The sequence below is a fragment of the Phaethon lepturus genome, unplaced genomic scaffold (genome assembly GCF_000687285.1).
Source record: "Phaethon lepturus isolate BGI_N335 unplaced genomic scaffold, ASM68728v1 scaffold34077, whole genome shotgun sequence".
NCBI classification, from domain to species: Eukaryota; Metazoa; Chordata; class Aves; order Phaethontiformes; family Phaethontidae; genus Phaethon; species Phaethon lepturus.
The window spans coordinates 43139-62347 of record NW_010553177.1 but is presented as its reverse complement, the minus strand read 5'-3'; the positions used below and the strand labels follow the sequence as shown (position 1 = coordinate 62347).

The window sequence follows — 19209 nt, the reverse complement described above, 5'->3', positions numbered from 1 at the left end:
CTGCCTGTCCATGTGCTCGACTTGTGCTCTCATCAGGACTGATTTCTGGTGCTTCTGGAATCTGACTGGGATCTTTATCGCAGCCGCGATGTATGGAAGTCAGTCGAAGCCCTGATTGACTGAGTTTCCTGGATGTGCCTGCACTTCTGTAATATGGGTGCTGATAAATCTGTAATACGCTGGAGATCTTGATGAAATGTGTGTTGTGTATTTCATCTGCTGTTACCTCATTCTTCCGTACTTGCAGGTATCTAATCCCTTGCTCTTTATCTTATAACGCATCATGTTACAAATTTTGTTCTTTTTCTTCTCTTAAACATCCCCACACTTGCTGGCACTAGAAATTGCAGTAACTTGCTCTGCACGTGCTGCTTAAAATGTGAACACTGGGGGCTGGATCAGCTCAGTAGCTCGAGGTTTCCGGTTAAGCTGGCCAGTTCAGCAGCAGTGCCCCCAGGACGGTATCAACTCGCTGTGCAAAGCATCTCTCCCCTCTGTCAGACAGAGACCTTCAAGCCATCTCTTTTAGTTCCTCCCTGCACCAAACCTGACTGTGAAAACTGAAGGAGAGTTTTGCTGTAAACATGAGCGGAGCCACGATTTCCCCCATGTAGAGCTGTTATTAAAAGCTCACGCTAATTATTTAAGCTCTTCGTTAGTAGTTGTTGCTGATCTGTGCTGGCCTGCAGGCTCTGCTCACGGTCCCTGCGCTGAGCATTGAGGAACGGATTCCTCCCGGTGTGTGTATAATCATGCACGTATCAGTGAGTGTGACTGTATCGCACAAGGATTTGACGGAGAGCTAGCAGAGGGTCTTTTTAGAGATGCTAACTTTGAAGGAAAAGGTAGCTTTTCGTTGAAGAGGTATTTTTGTAGAAATAAGTCTTCTCTGGAGTTCTTGATGATTTTTCTTTTCTTTAGTGTTCCAGGATATTTTTGAGAGTCCTTTTCATGTTTCACCAGTGGACTCCCATTTTCTGACCAGCTTGGCCTAACCCTTTGTAGACCTCAGCTCTTACTAAGCATTTACTGAGTTTGTTTGTTGAGGTGGTAATTGCTGGTGGCCATGAAGGTGTGAACCAGTCCAGGATGTGTCCAGACTGCTTCTGCTTTGGTCATGCCTTTCAGAAATGTAGCTCTGTTTTTCATTTAAAATTCTGAGAAGGAAGTTAAATTTGTAATCCAGGAAGACCAAGTCTTTGCTTTCACCAAGCTGACCTGTGAGGGCACATTTGTTTGACTGTGCAGGTGGACAGTTAGTGTCATTCCTGGATTGATTTCGTGGAGCTTTAGGAAGAGAAAGAATAGATTCTTAGTCAACAAATGTCTGCTTCCAGGCAGTTGTGAATCATGGGATTTTTTTTTCCTAAGAGTGTGCAGATAGGCTTTGTGTTTAGAATAAGATCTTTTTAACCATGGCACACTCTATTAGATTGTTCTGTATCCAAATTGTACTGCTTTGCTTTTTAACTACAGATGAAACCGTGTTTCGAATAACAGATGCGGAATACTGTCATCCCACTGTCACACCAATTGTTCATTGTTCTGAGAAGGTCACATCATAATTCATTAACAATAATTATTCCCTGGGTACACCCTGCACTTCTTCACTCAATTGCTTCATTAACTTGTGAGTGAATCTCACATTCACTGCTCCAATCAATGAAGATATATTTATAATGTACAAGTGGATGCTATTAGTTACAATATATTAACAGCCTAATTTAAAATAGAAAAGCTATCTTTATGAAGGGCAATTAACCACTAAGTGTAATTGATAATTCACATACCTACGATTAGGAAAGACAAATAATAAGAAAGAAATGAATCACCTGTGTTATTGAAGAAGACACTGGCATGCAGTTTTAATGAGCAGAAGGAGCTCTCTGAGTCAGTACTGGATTTCTAAGATTCTTTTGATGGAAAGTCTGTCATCGGATGCGTTACCTCGAGGTGGTTTCGGTGTTTACACCAACCGACTGGCATAATCTTCCCTAAAAAGGAACCCACCATGTTTTGTTGTCCTGAGAATCAGTGCAGGGGGTTTCCTAACAGAAAAGTCCTTTTTCATCCTAACACAAAGAACGGTAATAATACTTTAATAAGAATTTATAAGCTTAGCCCGTAACTTATGTAAGTATCTAAACCCATATTAGCTTAGGTCCTCAAAGATAATGAGGTACAAATTCACCCTAAAACTGACAAAAGTTTGGCATTTTAATATATCTGAGGAGCTGAGTGACAGTCCCTTTGGCAAATATTTGGAAAAAAATTGTCTGTTTTCAATGCTTCTGATTTTCCATCGCCGCTTGGTTCTCCAAAAGGCTGACAACTCATTTGGAGAAGAGGCCTTTTTGTGACATCCCCAGTAGGTCACCACAGCTTGGGTTGGGAAACAAAGTCACTTAGAGGCAGAGGACTTGCACAAGATTGCAGAGTACTGATCCACAGGAACTGTGTCCTTGGCTCTGGGCACTTGGGGACATGTTTTCTTCCCTTCAGAAGCCTTTTACAGGTTTTACCTGTAAACATCTATTAATGAATCTGTTGAAGTACCGTATTTTTCAGGATTACCCATCAAGTAACAGCACAGTTGTTTTATGGGAGATTAAATGATAAATGTAACTGAAACCACCCCAGTGTTGATAATGAGCATCATTGCAACTAGCTGGCCTCTTACCTGGAGTCTGCAGAAGTGTAAAGCCTTGCACTTACCTCCAGCAGATCACTGCAGCCGGTGATCAGTAAGTGGAAAGGTGAAAATCCAAGTTAAAACGCTAATAGCCAGTGGTATCACACCAGTTACTGTACTCATGGGTGTTCAGTGCCTTCAGTTCATGTGTGTCTACATCCATGGACTGGTTTAAAGAAAAGGAACTGGATTTTGGAGTTTTTGTTGTGTGGAGGGAGTGTGTAGCTGAAAGACTGTGGTATCCTGGGGATGGTGGGCATCACCTGTGCTGCTGTGTCCAGTTTAGCTCTCTGCTCCAGGAGGGCAGTTGTATGCAATGGCAAGACAAGGGCCCTGCACATGGAAAGTGCAGCTGTAGTGCCCAGAATCAATATCTTCTAGGCATGCCTTGGTCACGGTAAGGAATCCTGCTCCTGTTTTGGCATTTCCTCTTTGCATTTTTATTGTAATTATCCAAGTTAGGGGTGGGACAGCAAGGATGATACTCTTACCTCTTTTTTTTATGCCTGGTTAATCCCTCTGCTGCTTTCACTCAACAGGATCAAAGCATCTGGTCTGAAGCTGCGGTTCTGCACTAATGAAACCCAAGCGACTCGGGAGAAGTTCGTGAAGAAGCTCCAGGGCATGGGCTTTGACATCTCTGTGGCTGAAGTCACTGCTCCAGCCCCAGCAGCCTGCCGCATTTTGAAGGAGCGCAGCCTGAGGCCGCACTTGCTCGTGCACAATGGTGGGACAGAGCTGCAGCAGATGCTGGGACACACAGAGGGACAGCCTAGGGAGATGTGGGCATTAGCTATAGAGCAGTCAATTCCCATAGCTCGTCGGGGAAGAGCTACCAGCTGTTGTTTTCCTACAGCAAAAAGCTTTTTCCTTTGCCATGAGACTCTGGAATAAACCTTTGTGGTCTGGCTTGAGCGAGACCTCAGTTATGGTAGTGGTACAGGGAAGGCACAGAGTTGTGCTGGGGGTCGGCAGCTGTGCAGAGGAGTCTGCTGCTTAACCACCGAGACTAGGAGATAGGTGGGGTCTTGTGCAGGGCATTACGTTGTCTTTGTTATCATGGCAGAGGTTTTAAGTTTAAAGTGTTTTCTTCTGTAGGGTGTGAGTACAGAGAAAGGAGGTGGATCCTGCCCTCACTGTTATACATTTTCATTCATCTACCCAGGAGTTTGCATTGGGTCTAGGTGCTTGGGTGTAGTGAGCCACAGACATGGGTGGCGGGAGCGAGGGCAAGGGTAGGAAATGGTTTATTTTGCTCTTTGTAGGAGAGATGAATAGCAGGATCCAGTCAGGAATAGAGAGGTCTGAAGAGCAATTGATCCAGACTCGGATTTATATTTTTTAATGTGTTGTGTAATGAATGAAGAGATACACAAATCTGGGGGAAAACCATCCGTTCCAATGGGATCTGAATTGGTAAGGAGTTTGTGGATTTTTTTTTCCGCTCCTTCTGTAGATCTTGTCCCTGAATTTGAGGAGATTGATAAAGCAAACCCAAACTGTGTGGTTATCGGAGATGCAGCAGAAAACTTCACCTATGCAAACCTTAATGAAGCTTTCCGACTTCTGATTGGGATGGAGAAGCCTGTTTTGATCTCCCTTGGTAGAGGGTGAGTTAAGCACTGTTTTTTCCTTAGGTCTCTAAATTTTTAAATTTCCCCCAGTGTCTTCGTACTTAATGGAGGCCAGATATCGGTGTGGGCATTCACACTACCAACTTTTAAGCAGTTAATCTATGTGTCTGCAGTGGGACAGATGCTCAGGTGTGTGTTAATGAAGGATCCTCAATGGGTAATTCAGTCACCCATCTTGGCCTCCTGTCCTGAGTCACTTACTTGTAGTCTTTCCGGGGTGTAAGGGAAAGCTAAGATGATTCCACTGAAACAGGTCTCTGAAAAGAGATGGTGTGGATGTTCCCCACGAGTCACAGTTCAGCCCTGTGCTGATGCAGGATTGCAAAGGGCACTGGAAGTCACTGAAGTTGCTATGCCAAATTCTCCAGTTGACTTCAGAAATACTTATCAGTAGGGTCTCTGTGGTGCTACAGCACTGGGTGAAGCATCGCTTTAATTTCAGCTGTTGATGGTCTTTTTTTTTTTTTTTTTTTGTAGACAGTGCAGAGTAAGCAGTTGTGTGGGTGTGTTTCATCAAGTGCTAGAGAGTGAGAAATTTAGCTGCTCCTCTAAGGAGGGATTGTAGCAGCCTTTAGAGAACTTGGAGACGCCCTGGTGTATAAGCACAGCAAATGCCAGTCTCCCACTCTCCAAAGTCAGTGTTCAAGAACGAGATGGACCTTGATGCAACAATCTGCATCTTTGCAGGTGGCGTTGGGAGGGTTAAATAGCCGTAGTTTTGCAAGCCACTAGGAAAAGGACATTTGTTGCTTTAAGAGCAAGTCTGAGAGCCTCTTCAAAAACCCATGGAAATCATGGAGAGTTGAGATTTTTATGTGTATGACCCCCAGGAGAATGCGTATTGCGAGAGGCCTGTAGCATTATAGGCACTGCTTGTCTTGGCCTCTGCAAGATCTCAGAGATGAGAACTGTTGATTTAATACTTCCTGTAGTCATATTTCCTGTCTGAACTGAAAATAAATGGTTTTTTAATAGTGAAAGAAACACAAACCAAACAAATCGAACAGGCTGTGCTTGGATAAAGGGCTGTTGGAGTGGATTTGTGATGGGATTTGATCTTCCAGCGTCCTGAAGTTACTAATGGTGGGAAGGATCAGGTGGTCCAAAAATTCTGTTTCAGCCAACAGTCAGCCAGGTTTCTTTTGCCAGGTTCGAATCCTGCCCACATTTGTAGTGGCTGAGATGTGTAGCTAATGGCCTGTGAGACGTAAATGACTCCTTGCTATTTGAGTGGTACTTAAAGATGCTGTCTCTGAAAGTTGTCTTAGCATCTTTGCAGGTTGATTCATATGTATGAAAATGTCATACGTAAGGGAGCACTTTCGTGCTTATGGCTTGAGAATTGCTATACATGAGGAATTAGAAGCCAAGAGAGTGGGTTTTTTTTTTTCTAATACAGAAATGCTACCAATTTAGGGTAGTAAAAAGTAGAAAGTAACTGCAATGCAGAAACCCCACGTGAACTATGTTGGAGATGGGGGTAGATGTTCCTCTGGCTGTGAGTGAAGTGTAGTGGCTGAGAATATCTAAGGGGAGAGCCCAAGGATATACTGAGAAATGGCTGGCCTGGTGTGTATGGTGTGTATGCAAACACAACTGTGCTTTTGAGGTGACAGATCAATTTTTTTGATAGTTTGAATATAAAAAAAATATTTTTATTGTTCTCTAAATGTTAAAGGTAAATTTTGATCTCCTGCTTTCACATGCAGGAAAAATCTAGCCGGGGAATTTGAATGTTTTCCTAAAAACAATTCAGGTGGATGGATTCTGAGGTTTTAAACAGGAGGTTATTAATGCCAGTGCTGAATAATGACGAATCCCAACAGCCTTGAAAGGTTTATTCTTATCTGTTATACAATGTATGGGCTTAAAAAAGACTATGCATGTTTAGCTTGAGGAAACTGTAGTGACAATTTTTTTCAGTGGTTCAATAGACCGTAATGGGCATGAAAAGCCTTCTTAGTTTGTGGGTTATTGATCCAGCTGGGTTAAGGAGCAGTTAAATCCATTGTATTGCTGTACCTGACACTCATGCTCTGATCCTACAACATGGGCAAAAAATCCTTACTGTTTCTCAGTTAGAAGGATAAGGAGAAAATGTTGAGCCAACAGCAGAATGGCTGATGTCCATAAAATAACTAAGTTTTATCTTATGTAATGCCATCTTTCAAAATGAAATATAGAATCAACCTTTGTTTAAGATTTGCAATGTCATCAATGCAAAAATGCCTTTATACCCTGTGCATATAAAAGTATTCATTTATTTGGTCATTCATTGATGTAGACAACTCTAAATCAGACCAGCTGTTACTTTGTTGAAATGTTATTTTTCATTTAAAAATACAGATTTTTGGATATTCTGAGCTCAGTTTTCACCATGAGCATATTTTTTTTTTAATGACTGATCATTTAGGTAATGTGACTGTGAGTTCTGAATGAGTTACCCTCTGACTTGAAGAAGGGAGATTATAAATTGGATGAATTGTTCACCTAATTAGAGAAGCCTCCTTGATGCAAAGGGCCATATAAGAAAAACAGTCACAAGCCATCTTTGTTTTTAACGTGCAGAATCAGTGTAATTGGGTGGACCTTAACAAGGTGCCTACCTTGGGCAAGTAGGATGATTTTGGTTGAAGTTTTAGTTCATTCCATAGAAAACGAAAGTGTCAGAGTCACTGAAGCAGAATGCCCTCCTCCTGAAAATGGAGTGATTTACATTTAGCATCTGTTTTGGGCTGAGAGTGGGAATTGGCTTTGTAATTTCTTCTGTCATGCCACTGTCAGAAAATTAAGCTGTTTACGCTAGACTATAGAAGGTTAATGGCTGTTCTAGCAAAGGTCAAGTGGTCATTTTAAAGGGAGGCTGTGCTGAATAATCGAAAATGGCAGAAGGATGAGGCATAAAATCTTAACTGACTGCTCATCCTACCTTTTTTCCTGTGATATAGAAACTGGTCTTTGCTCTGATCAGGAGAACTTGGAAGACCTGCGTTGATGTGAATTGCTATTCCAGAAAAACACTGTAAAGATATTAACTAATGTTACAAGCTCCATGACAATAGCAGCATTTTTAGAAGGAACAAAATTTAGATTGGAGGACTTTCTTAGTCTTGATAAACTGCACCCTGGCTTTCCTCATGTGGGAGGCTGGTGACAAGCAGTGATGGTCAACTGTTCGGGGTCCCCTTCCAGGTGGTGTTACAGCTGCTGGTAGGTGCCAGCCCTCATTCTATATCTGCCAAGAAGTCTTGGCATCACTGATGAAAGGAAGAGCACTGTAACTGCTGTCCTTTGTGAGCGGCTAGTACTCTGTGCAATAAAACACAGGTCACGCTCATCCTTGATATAAGCTAGTTGAAATCCCTTTGAACCAGTGGAGTTGTGTCCCAGATGCCAGATGGGCATCTGGTCTGAGATCTTTTCCCCAGCATTGCACAGGTACTGAGCCTGTCCTTTACTTAATTCCTGGTGTTAAATTAAGGCTCTAGAGTTTCTGATGACTTGACTTTTTGTTGCAGCCATATGGACATCTGTATAGGCACAGAAATAATAAAATGTGGTTTCTTTGTATTTAACTGCCAGCGTTTTCGTTTCATTGGAACTTTATCGCTTTCATTTCCAGACGCTACTATAAAGAAACCGATGGTCTGAAACTTGATGTTGGAGCATATATGAAGGCATTAGAGGTATTTTATAGCTTGCATTATGCTTACTTGTTCTGTGTACCTTGTTAAAAGAATAACTGGTATAAATACGGGTCATCTTCTGTAATTACTCACCTTGGTGGAGGAAGTTTCCACAGATTGAAACTCATTTGCTACATTCTAAAGATGGATGGATACATTTGTTTTCTGGCTTTGTTCTTTTTTTTAAATTTTATTTGAAATGTGAACTTTTATAATTGTGGTACCTTTTATTGGAAGTGAGGCCCTTGAAAGAAGGAGTCAGAAGAGGAAGACATGTAATATTATCTGCAAGATACCCAAGAAAAACTGAAGGTCCATTTTATGTTTGGTGTAGCGTTGTTAACACAGCCCTTGCCCTTAACAGTTTACAGCAAAAGGCCCTTATTCAGCAAGGTACTTAAGTACAATCCTGTTTTAAGCCTGATTAAGTCTGTGCAGAACTGGAACCCAATAGATAAGCCAACCTAAGGGTGAGAGAAGGAGAGAATCATTATGTTCCCTTTTATAGGCTTGCAGAGAGAGAAAAAAATAAATACAGAGTGAATGCAGACAATAAAGCAAAGTAGGGGAATATACAAGCACAGACAGTAGTGGATATAATGTATGCTTCCAGCACATTCATTTGTATCCATGTGAATTTTGGGGAGAGCTTTTGCCTCCCAAAATAAGTTCAGGCTTCTAGTTGTCTAGGAACAAGCTAGAAAGACCTTTTTTATGCAAAATTTTCAGCACACTACTGATGCTTAGTTGCAGGAAAATAAGAGCTCTTCAGCTCAGGCTGGTCACTTGAACCATTAAAAATATGCCAGATGGTTGAAGAAACCCCCTACATCTCTTAAGGCGCTCCAGTACTTTTCATCATTTCACATGAAGGGTATTTTGTATTTCTTTGAGAATGATGCTCTTATAGAAATGAGCAATACTGGAACTGAGTCTGAAGACTGCTCTCATGGTGGAGAACGTAACAGATGTAATTTGAAATGTTTCAGGAGGACTTTCTCTCTTGCCAGAGAACATTAAGCACTTCTGTTATCCACATTCTCTGGTGTTCACCCTCACCCACTAATCCATTGTGTAACTTAAGGGCAAAAAATCAATAATCACATACTTTTTATACAATTGGCTGGAGTTATGGAGTTGAACAAATCCTTTTCTGATCATCATTTTTTGTGTGTGTGTGTCTCTTCTTTTTTTCCAGTACGCTTGTGATGTTCAAGCTGAGGTAGTGGGAAAACCAGCAAAAATGTTTTTTGAGTCAGCCTTAGCAGAAATGGGAGTTCCACCGCAGCAGGTAAGGCTTCTGATGCTATGACCACTGGCTGTGCCATATAGTTATATCTACTAATGCATTTTTTTTTTTTTTTTGGTTTGATGTCTTTTCACGAAAAGTTATAGAAGAAGTTAAAGGGAATGTGGCCAGGAGGACCATAGATGGTGCAGAGAAATATTTATATTCAGGATTTTCCTATGAATTACTAAAAAAAAAAAAAAAAAAAAAAAAAGTAGAAAAAGGAAAAGAAAAATTGTTGAAAAAATGCCTCAGGGGGAAAAAACCTCCATGTTTGCCCATTCTACCAAATAATGTGAAGTAGACAAAAAAGAATTGACAGCCAAGAGGGTAAATGCTGGCACGTGGGGACCTGCTGAATTTCTTCTGCCCTGTTCATACTTCCTATCCTCCTGAAAGGCATGACATTATTTTCTCTGCTTTTTTGAGGGTTCTTTTTGACTGCCTGCTATTTCCATTTTCATTCCCTGTGTCTGTCTGTCTTTGCTTTGACTTGTGCCCTTCATACTTGTACCCAGATTAGAGTCTTCCATCCCTCCGTTCTCTGCTGTGGTTTCTCCTTCTACTGGTACTCTTGTGTTGTGCTTTCTTATTCACCTTCCTCCCAAATCACAGAGTTCAAAAGAACATGCACTTCTGTTGTGAAATTCCTTTTTCTGGAGGCTAAAGAAAACAATGCAAAAGAATCTAAACTAGGTTTTCCTAGGAATTTTCAAGGAATTATAGAAGATCTTGTGCGTCACAAGATGAGAGGTGCCCCAGTGCCTGGCAGTCCGCTTGGCATCTGGAGGCTGCAGCATGGTAGAACTGCAGCCAAAATGTTACTTATTCCCTTTGGTGTCACACTGACTACATTTTTTAGTAAAAGGGAAAGGCAGCAATAAAATATTTTCTAATGTAGGTGAACAGGAAGCACTGGCTGACCCAAAAACTCCTCTGTGTTGTTGGATTCATCACACCTTCCAGAAACACACTGAACGTGTGATGCTCCCTGCTTACTTACTACAGCCCATTTTTTCACCTCTCTGTAGTTGTGCCCAGATCCTCTTTGTTGATTTGTTGGTATGTCACACAGGACATAAGGATGAGTATGAGATGACTCACAGACAGCTGTGAATTATAACGTAGTAATTCCATCAGGGGGTTTTGGTGACATTATAAACAACAGGAGTGAAGTTTGGGTGGCTTGTAGGTCCCTAGAGCTTGGAGATGAAATTATGGCCCTGTGATTCAGTATGTGCTTGGGTTTTACTTTATTATATAGTGGGAAGATAGAAAAGACCTAGCAGGCCATCTAATCCATCTCCTTCCCTGTGCAGGAGTGTTCCCTGCTCCACATTTATTAATGTTTTGACCAGAGTAGTTTTAAGTGAGCCAAACAACTGAACTTCTGTAAGTACCCTGGGGACAGTGTTCACAGCCAAGTAGATCTTGTGGGCAGGCAGCTTTTTCTGAGATTCTTCAGTATGATTCCCGTTCAAACTCCCATCTCCTTATTTTCTAGTTTTACTGCAGGTAAAAAACAATATAACTGCTTGCCTTCCTGGGTATTTTCTCCCTCCAGTTACCTCCAGACTTGTTATCATGACGGTAGTTGTCTCTTTCCAAAACAGTGCGTTTAGGTCTCAGCAGCTTCCCTTGTGATTCGGTCCCTCTGCACCCTAACCCGCTGCAGTGCTCTTTTCTGTACTCCCTTACAGTTTGTCGATATCTTCCCAGTAACAAGATAGCTCAGCCTGAACATAATATCCCATGTACAGCCATGGCAATTATTCAATCCATTCATCCAACCAACAAACCAAAAAATCCATTTCAGACATGGAGTGGCATTTGAAGAAAAAGTAGCTGGAATAAAGAACAAAGCAAAAAAAGGCCCACAGAGCTCAGCCCTCGGATACTGTTTGTGTAAATCAGATGCATGAAGGTTTCTGTTTCTGCTTATATCAGAAATGATTGGCGTGCAGGAGTAGAAGGGAAGATGCTCATTTTGAGTTTTCTATCCTTGCGACCCTGCATAGTGGCAATTGCTTGCCCTTTTCCATAGGCAGGACAGTGCGGTTGTCCCCAGATGCTGTTTTGCCCAGCTTGCAGTATGCCGGGACCGAGTCAGCGCGTGGCACCGAGGGAGGGTAACTCCTGTCTCAAAAACTTTGCCCCAGGAAACAAATCTGATTTAATGCATCACCAAGCTGGCAAAAATGGTCCCATAGGGTAAGCCTCAGTGAGCGGTTCCCATCGACTTCAGGAGGATTTGTTTTGGGTACAGAAAAGCAGTAACAGTCCCCAGCAGAGTTCATGTATTCATTCCCTGCTGTTTGCCATAGTGCCATAGTGCTGCTAATGACTAACTTTATATTTTGACGGAGATTTTTTTTTTCATGTGTAGTTTATACTGTTAAATGCCATCAGTTTGTTGTAGTAATATGTCTGGTCCGTAGATACAATTTTTTTGTATTCAGAGAGATTCGAGATGAAGGGAGTATGTGCCTAACAAGGAGCAGTGCAGTAAACACCGCTGTGTAATGGCACCAGTCACTCCGTGCTTTCGACTATGGAAAAAATAGTCCATGCTGCTGGAGTTAAAACCTGGATCATGATGCCCATGCGTAGGAGGAACAAATTACAGCAGAGCAAAATGCCTTAATTCTAACGTCTTTTCCTAACTTTTGAGTGCTTGACCTTGCAACTTCAATGTTCGTTTGAGAAGGATTTGCAGGTTGTTTTAGTTCGTCATACATAATAATAAAAACTCAGTATATTCCGTTCAATAAGTTCCTTAGTAATGCACTGTATTACGTTTTAATCTGTCTCCTGAATGAGCTATATTTCTCAGCATTTGTAATGACATGACAAGGACTTTTACTTGCCTTTACTTTTATAAAATATTTGCCAATAATTTATTCCACCCACTGTGGAATGCATTTAATCCATACCATCATTAAACCAGTTTAGATGAGCTGTGCTTTTGAAAACATATTACAGTTTTCTTTCACCTGACTTTTAATGAAAAATACCTTTTTAATAAAGCTGTCTCACCACAGTAATGCTAGACAGTGGCAAATCTTAAATTTCTCAAGCTCCTTTAATCAATAAAGTTATCACCAGTCGTTTCCCTTGATAACTGCTTCTTACTGAGACCCTGACTCTGCCTTCTGCTTGCCAAGATGTTTTCAACCTGCGCTTAGAATAGGAGGAACTCCCCAAAGTCCAATTTTCATTTTAACCTTTCCTCAATGGCCTAGAAATAACAGATTGCCGGTATTACTTTAATAGATTGGAAATTTAAACCTCTTAGAGGTAACCAGACCTATCTTATGATTCAGTAATATGACAAAGAATAACACATCTTAAAGGTTACTGAAATGCCTCATTCATATGTTTAAGGCAGCTGTAACAGTGGATGATTTTTACAGCTTTACAATAAAACCTAAATAATGTTAAGGTTCTGGTAGTTTTATATAATCATAAAAAGTTCTCTCTGTAGCAAATTGTCCTGCTTTAATGGGAGTGATGGCAGGTCATACTGAAGTGCATAAACTACTGGTAGTTAACCAATTCCCATTTCTGCCACCTGCAAGTCTTAGGTGGGAGTTAGTGGTGTGTGAGAGTGAGGGAGGTCACCCCGAGAGTGGCACAGAGGACCGGCCGCCACGCCAGCGTCCCCTCCCTGCTCACCGGCCATGATGGGGGAAGATGTTCCATCTTAGAAAGAAGAGTGAAGTGGCCGAGTGAAGCTTCAAGCTTCGAGGCCTGCTGAAAGCTCACTGAAACCTGGCTGACCCTGCAGCCTTTGGAAAACTGGCCCGGAAGTTTAATGTGTTTGTTTCACCTGCATTGTTGTACAGCTTCTCCCAGGTCAGAGGCCACATGTGATGCCCTTTGGGTGTCTGATGTTTGCACAGCTAGTAGTTCCAAGATAGAAACATAACTAATGCTAATATGGGATCCTGAAGCCTAGGAGATTACCGGTTGGGCCAAGGAGAATAGGGAGAAAAGTAAATGTATTGTATTTCTTGTATAAAGGGCTTTAATACATTAATCAAGGTTTTGTGTATGAACTTTATTTCCTTATGCCTCTGGCACATTTACCTTGATTAAGGTTATTAAGCCTATAGAAGAAATTTGCTGAGGCATATATATGTTTGACTCCAGAAACGTTCATGGGGTAAATATTCTGCTGAAGTTTGCGCGCTTCCTCTCTGCGTCTCTTCATTTGCATCCTCTGCAGACTTCAGCCTCCGAAGTACCGTACCTGAGCTTGTCCGAGTAAACACTGCACTGCAGCACGAGCATGGCTGGGTGATACAGAAATTGTTGCCTTTCTGCCTCATTCATTTTCTTACTCCATCATTCCTTTTCTGATCAAACATTTTTCTGTGATTTTAGTGAGTACTAAAGTTCTGTTTGCAGACAAAAGATACACAAGGTTCCCATTTGCCACCCTACCAGCGTCTCTGAAGGCTTATTAGTGTTGGCTGCTTCTGTGGGTAAGAGGAGTTGGTCCCCACCTCTGTTCAGCTCTGGTTCTCTGGCCCAGGCACCACCAGTAAGACTGCTGGCCATCATGGTGATTCCTGTGCCACATACGTTTGTCCAGTGGGGATTTTTTTTGCCTTCCCACCCCCAAATTCTTAGAGGCCATGTTCATCTCCTCCATTATCACTGCTGATGTGGGTTGAGTTTGATGGGGACTATTCAACAGCAGTGGTTTCACACACTTTGTGCTTTATTTACTGCATGTGTACAACCACACACACCATCTCTCACCAGCTATATGATTTAGGAAAATATAAATTACACCCATTTTAATTCTTTGATGATTTCTCTTAAAACCAGAGAGACTGTCTCACTGCATTTTTGCCTTTCTTTTTAGTAAATTTTTAGCCAATCTAAAAAAAGTAACTTCTGCAGAATAATTGAACGTATTAACGGTGTGATCCCTGTGAACATGAATGAGGATCTTTTAATTCTTATTTTCAGTGGGCATGTGACCTTTCAGTTTTATATCTTTCTCTCTCTTCTTACCGTATTGCAGTCAGAGAGGAAGTTAAACCCAGGTTTGACAGGTAGAGTTTTTTTTATTTCCCTTGACAGCACACCTTTTGACCTCTATCTTCTTGCCAATGATTTTTTAAATCCTAAATGATTTGGGAATAATTGCTCCTCCTTTAGTGATTATTGCCCTTCACCGATAGTAAATCTGTGAAATCCCTGGGGGCTGGAGTACATTTTTGTATGCGTATGCCACAAGCTGGCCTGGACAGGCATCGCTGCTCCTCTGCAGCTGCACTTGCAGAGCTGCTGGGCATCTTGCGGGAAAACTTGCCTGGATGGGGTAAAATGCAGCCCTGGCAAGCGAGTGCTTGGTGGGCTGCCCTACTCAGCCCTTGTCCCATTTTCAGAGGAAATTAATGTTTAGGGTTTTGAGAACCTAGGACTGAAATTGTCTTTACTTCAAGAAATCTCATCCTGAAGGTCTGGGTTCAGGCTGAGCAAGGGTGTGCAGGTGGTGGGGGCAGGTCTGCTCCTAGGGTCCCCCCTGTGGGACTGTTCCCTGTCCCCCTCAGGGAGGGGTTGAAAGGAATTTTAAAAGAAAAGAGGATTAGAAACTGTTAAAGCCAGTGGTTGAGAATGATTAAATATCTCAAAGCAGCTTGGGTGGAAATTTAATGGTGGCTGGCTGGGAGTGGTGTTGCCAGGTTCTCTGCAGCTCTGCATGTAACAGTGGGACTATTCCATTTTCCTCATTTGTGGATACATGCTTTATTTATTAATTACTTAAAATTAACCCATCATTTTCTCCCCATTTCTTGCTGGATTGCTTGTTTGGAGGAGTGGTAAGGAAAAGTGAAGTATCTACAGGGGAAGGCATTTTATGAGGAACACAGGTTTCCATGAGCAGAGTGGATACGGAACATGGTCCAACAATGAAAGGATAAAACAGACTGAGCCCTCCATCGTCTGGTGGCTTTGAAGCAGTTTGTGAGCGCACAGCTGGAGAGGCAGAGCTACCTGTCCCGAAGCCTGCTGCTCCTTCCCTATGGGCATGTTTTCCCCAGCTCTGACCCCTTTGCCACAAGTCCTTATGTCTCTCTGCTCCTTAAAGGAGCTCTCGAAGCCTGGCCCCAGCAGTGACTCTTCTGGGGTGGGCATATATAAACTGTTTCAAAATAAACTACTTCAGTGTGGTACCAGACAAATAAGCGTTGACTTGAAAGGGCATCCTGTTATGTCCCATCACCTGAGGAATGATGATCATCCCTCACGTGAACGGTATTAAAACACAACACGGAAGATAGACTGGGCAGGTGACTACTATGTATAATCTTGCACTCCGCACCTGATACCTAACTCAAAAGAGGATTTAGTTTTATCAGCTGAAGCTGATCCAGATATACGTGTTCATAGCTCAGTTTGGTTTATGAATGCTCTCAGAAAATCTTCTGTTCAGCTGGGGCTTTAGGTATGCCCTGAGATTTCTTTTACTTGCTATATAATAAGTGGGAGAAGGATCTGTTGTAGTTAGATGATTAATAAAAACAGCTCTGGAGCTGTAGTGTTGTTAGACTCCTTCAGTACGTATGATTTAGTCCTGCCCAGTGGACTGCTTACAGACTGGGATCTGAAGCGTGGGTGACACAGAAGACAAATGAACTGGCTCTTGTATGGTTGCGTTCTATGTTAAAAAGACGTGCTTCCACGTGAAGGCAGAGGAAGAAGAGGATTTTATATTAGCAGAAGCAGTAACTGGCATGGCGCTTGCAACACAGACTTTCTGTATGGTTCTGTCCTTAAAGCTGCAGCCAGCTGTACAAAAAGACCCGGCATTCCCTTTGGATTGCTGCTTCTGGAGAAGCCGATCCCCGCTTTTGCCGCGTGCGCCTCATTCCCATGACCTCTCTGACAAGGGCCTATTTATCAGTTCTCTGCAGATGGAAAAATGCTGGGTTGGCTTTTGACGTGCCCAGCGGAGTCCCCCTCGGTGTGGCTCTCGGTCACCCAGCCGCCATCTAAGGCAGTCCTGGCCCCCTTGCAGAGGGGCTTGTAACCTCCCAAGCCCCGCACGTGGGACAAGGGTCCGTCATAACAGACCCTAGGAAAAGCTCGACCCACACAAAATGTGTGAGCAATTTCTTAAGAAAAGAAACGCTTTGCATCGTGACTCCGTGTATCTGATGTGTGGGTATGACAATAATCAAAAGTACATGGAAGGAATGGGAATTCAGGCAGGAGTTTCTAGAGTTGCAAGGTGCCCTCATTGTGAAAGCCTGGCAGTTATGTTTATGAAGTGGGAGACTAATTCAACAAGACACAACTAATTAGTGTATTTTCGATAAAATTTGACTTTGGTACAGCAGGTGCAAAATCATGCTTTAAAATCAGATAGGTAAACTAAATTACAAATTTTCATAGCTGATGTGTTGCCCCACTTCCAGTTGCTGCCTCTGTTCTCTTCAGAATAATCCAGAATGCTTTTGGAAGGTTGAAAGCTGATTTTTTTGCTTATTATTTGAAGATTACTGTTTTGTGTATATGCCGGTTTTTGTTGAAACTATAAAATGACCCCTCCAACCATTTTTAAATTTGAAGAATAAAATAAATGTAATATTTTTTAATGCAGGATGATAATAAGCGCTTGAAATTTTGTAGACATAGTTGTCAATGAAAAAGACCCCTTGGTTGATATGCTTCAATTTAACAAAGATCTTTAACAAAGTTAGGATGGCAGCATGCATGCTATATGTTTTGATCAGACACTCAGACGAATCTTAGTGCAACCAGAAGGTCTTTTCTCAGTTACATTTTTTGGTAATCTACTCAATTGAGTTTATTAATGTTTGCGTAGACTTAAGCCAACTGTAATGCAAACCATGCTAGGCCTGTACCTATTGTGTCACATTGTGCAAAGCCAAATAAATTACATCTATAGTGATTTCCCAAATTTCTGTATCAAATCTGAGAATGGGTTGGGATCAAGATCAGCAAAGTTACACATCTTGGTGACCGCAAGCTTAAGCTTTTGACTGGCTTTTAGGATATCAATTTTAAGGAAATTTTTAAAAAAGCTAAGCTTAATTTAAACTGCTTGGAGCATAACATAAACGGATCGTTAGGAACAGAATAGGCCTTACTTCATAAAATTCAACATTTTCTTTGAACTGCCTGCCAAATCACTTTGATTTTTGTGATTGATTACAAATTGTACAGATGTGTACTGCACTAGTACATTGCTCGAGGAGCTATAGCATGAATTACGTTCAAGGTAGGATGACTTTTAATCAATATGATGACACTATTATCTTGTTTAATTTGTCTGATGGCAGTATTAAACATCAAATCAAGCTGTTTGTTATGTCAAAGGAGCGTGACGTATGGCAGAAATAAAATCCACTTGATGCCAGTTTTTCTGTATTTCATTGCTTTGACAGGCCATCATGATTGGAGATGATATTGTGAATGATGTAGGAGGTGCCCAGCGGTGCGGTATGAGAGCTCTGCAAGTGCGAACAGGAAAGTACAGGTCAGTGCACACCGTACACGCTGCGCTCCATGGGGGCAATTGTGGAAAGAGGGGAAATGACTGTAGGTGATGATTTTTGTATTTGCCTTTCTGCCAAACAACACTGCACTCTAATAATGTGCTAATTTCTGAAAGAAAAGGAGTTATGGTTTGGAAGCTGGTACACATTTGAAACAAATGCACAAGACCAGATTTTTTCCCTGCCTTTTCAGATTTTTTCCCCATTGGTGGAACGAATTTGCCATCAATGTACACTTGCATTTGTTGTCTGAACAAGCACCTCCTTGCAAAGCAGTTAGGCTTGGGTGGATGATGATGTTTTTATTTGCAAAACACATTTTGGGAACACACTGTGTGTATGAAAGTGTCAGGAAGGGGAAGACATATTGTCTTTGATCTTTTAAAGAAGTATTTTCTGTTAAATTACTGCTGTAATTTTTTCATCACAGTGCATAGAGCTGGTGTGTTTCTTGGGTTTTGCTTATTTTTTTTTGCTGCTGCGTGAAAGTGTTGTACACTTGATAGAAAACGTGTCTGAAACTTCTAGCAGGGTTAAGATTATAAAAGTAGACTGTCGACTCAGTGATCTCTGTGGGTCATATCTCACAGCTTTATGAAGGACTCCATATGTCTGCTATTTCCTCCAGACATGTATTCAGCACTGAGATGTCTGGAATGCGAGAGCCGTTTCTCCACTTCCCGTCTTACCAGAGTGCAGGCTTCTGCAGACTCACTCATCTCTTTCAAACAACCCCTCAAGCCTTTCTCCATGCAGATGTCTCCATGACCCTGTGCTTTCATTGACCCAAGAGCTACCTCCCTGCAGCTGCTGATAGGAGACCTGAGTGCACTTATAAACAGGGCATGGTCTAGGGTTGGCTGGTGGAAAATGAAGCCATCATCTGCTGCTCAGGCCAGGTTAGGTTTGAGGTCAGCTCAAGCTGACTCTCCAAATGCAGTGCAGACATTGGTCTCTACATTTGACGTTTGGATTCCATAATACTCAAACTCCTCTTAACCATAACCATAGCGCTTTGTAGTAGGTAAGGTTCAGCAACAGCATCTGTCATTTGACGTAATTCGTATTTTTAGTTTTTCTTGATTTTCAAATACTGAGACTATAAAAGAAGGATGCTCTTTTTGGGAGGGATGGAGCAAGTGAGGATGGTGCTTGCCATAGACTAGCTGATAAGTTATTTTGTTAGTTTTCAAGTCAATCTGTTTCTCAATTTTCTTTTTAGTTTGCGTAAGGTAGTAGGATAATACCCAGTGCTTTAATTCTAATGGACGAGTAAGTGATGTTTGCTGAGGAAACAAAGACAGATACACGTGTGTATTGTAGTTAGGTATGGTTTTATCTTGAAGATAGTACATCTCAAAATCAGTTA

At 41.8% G+C, this 19209-nt stretch overlaps 1 protein-coding gene across 1 annotated transcript; it reads left to right on the top strand.

The window, feature by feature from the left end:
• Nucleotides 1–3075: 3075 nt before the first annotated feature.
• LHPP (phospholysine phosphohistidine inorganic pyrophosphate phosphatase) lies at nucleotides 3076–17821 on the top strand (the record flags this gene model as incomplete). Its single annotated transcript, XM_010291470.1, has 6 exons — nucleotides 3076–3089; nucleotides 3232–3419; nucleotides 4149–4302; nucleotides 7949–8012; nucleotides 9211–9303; nucleotides 17730–17821. Coding segments are annotated over exons 1-6 (605 nt in total), but the record flags the coding sequence as incomplete, so codon positions are not given.
• Nucleotides 17822–19209: the final 1388 nt, after the last annotated feature.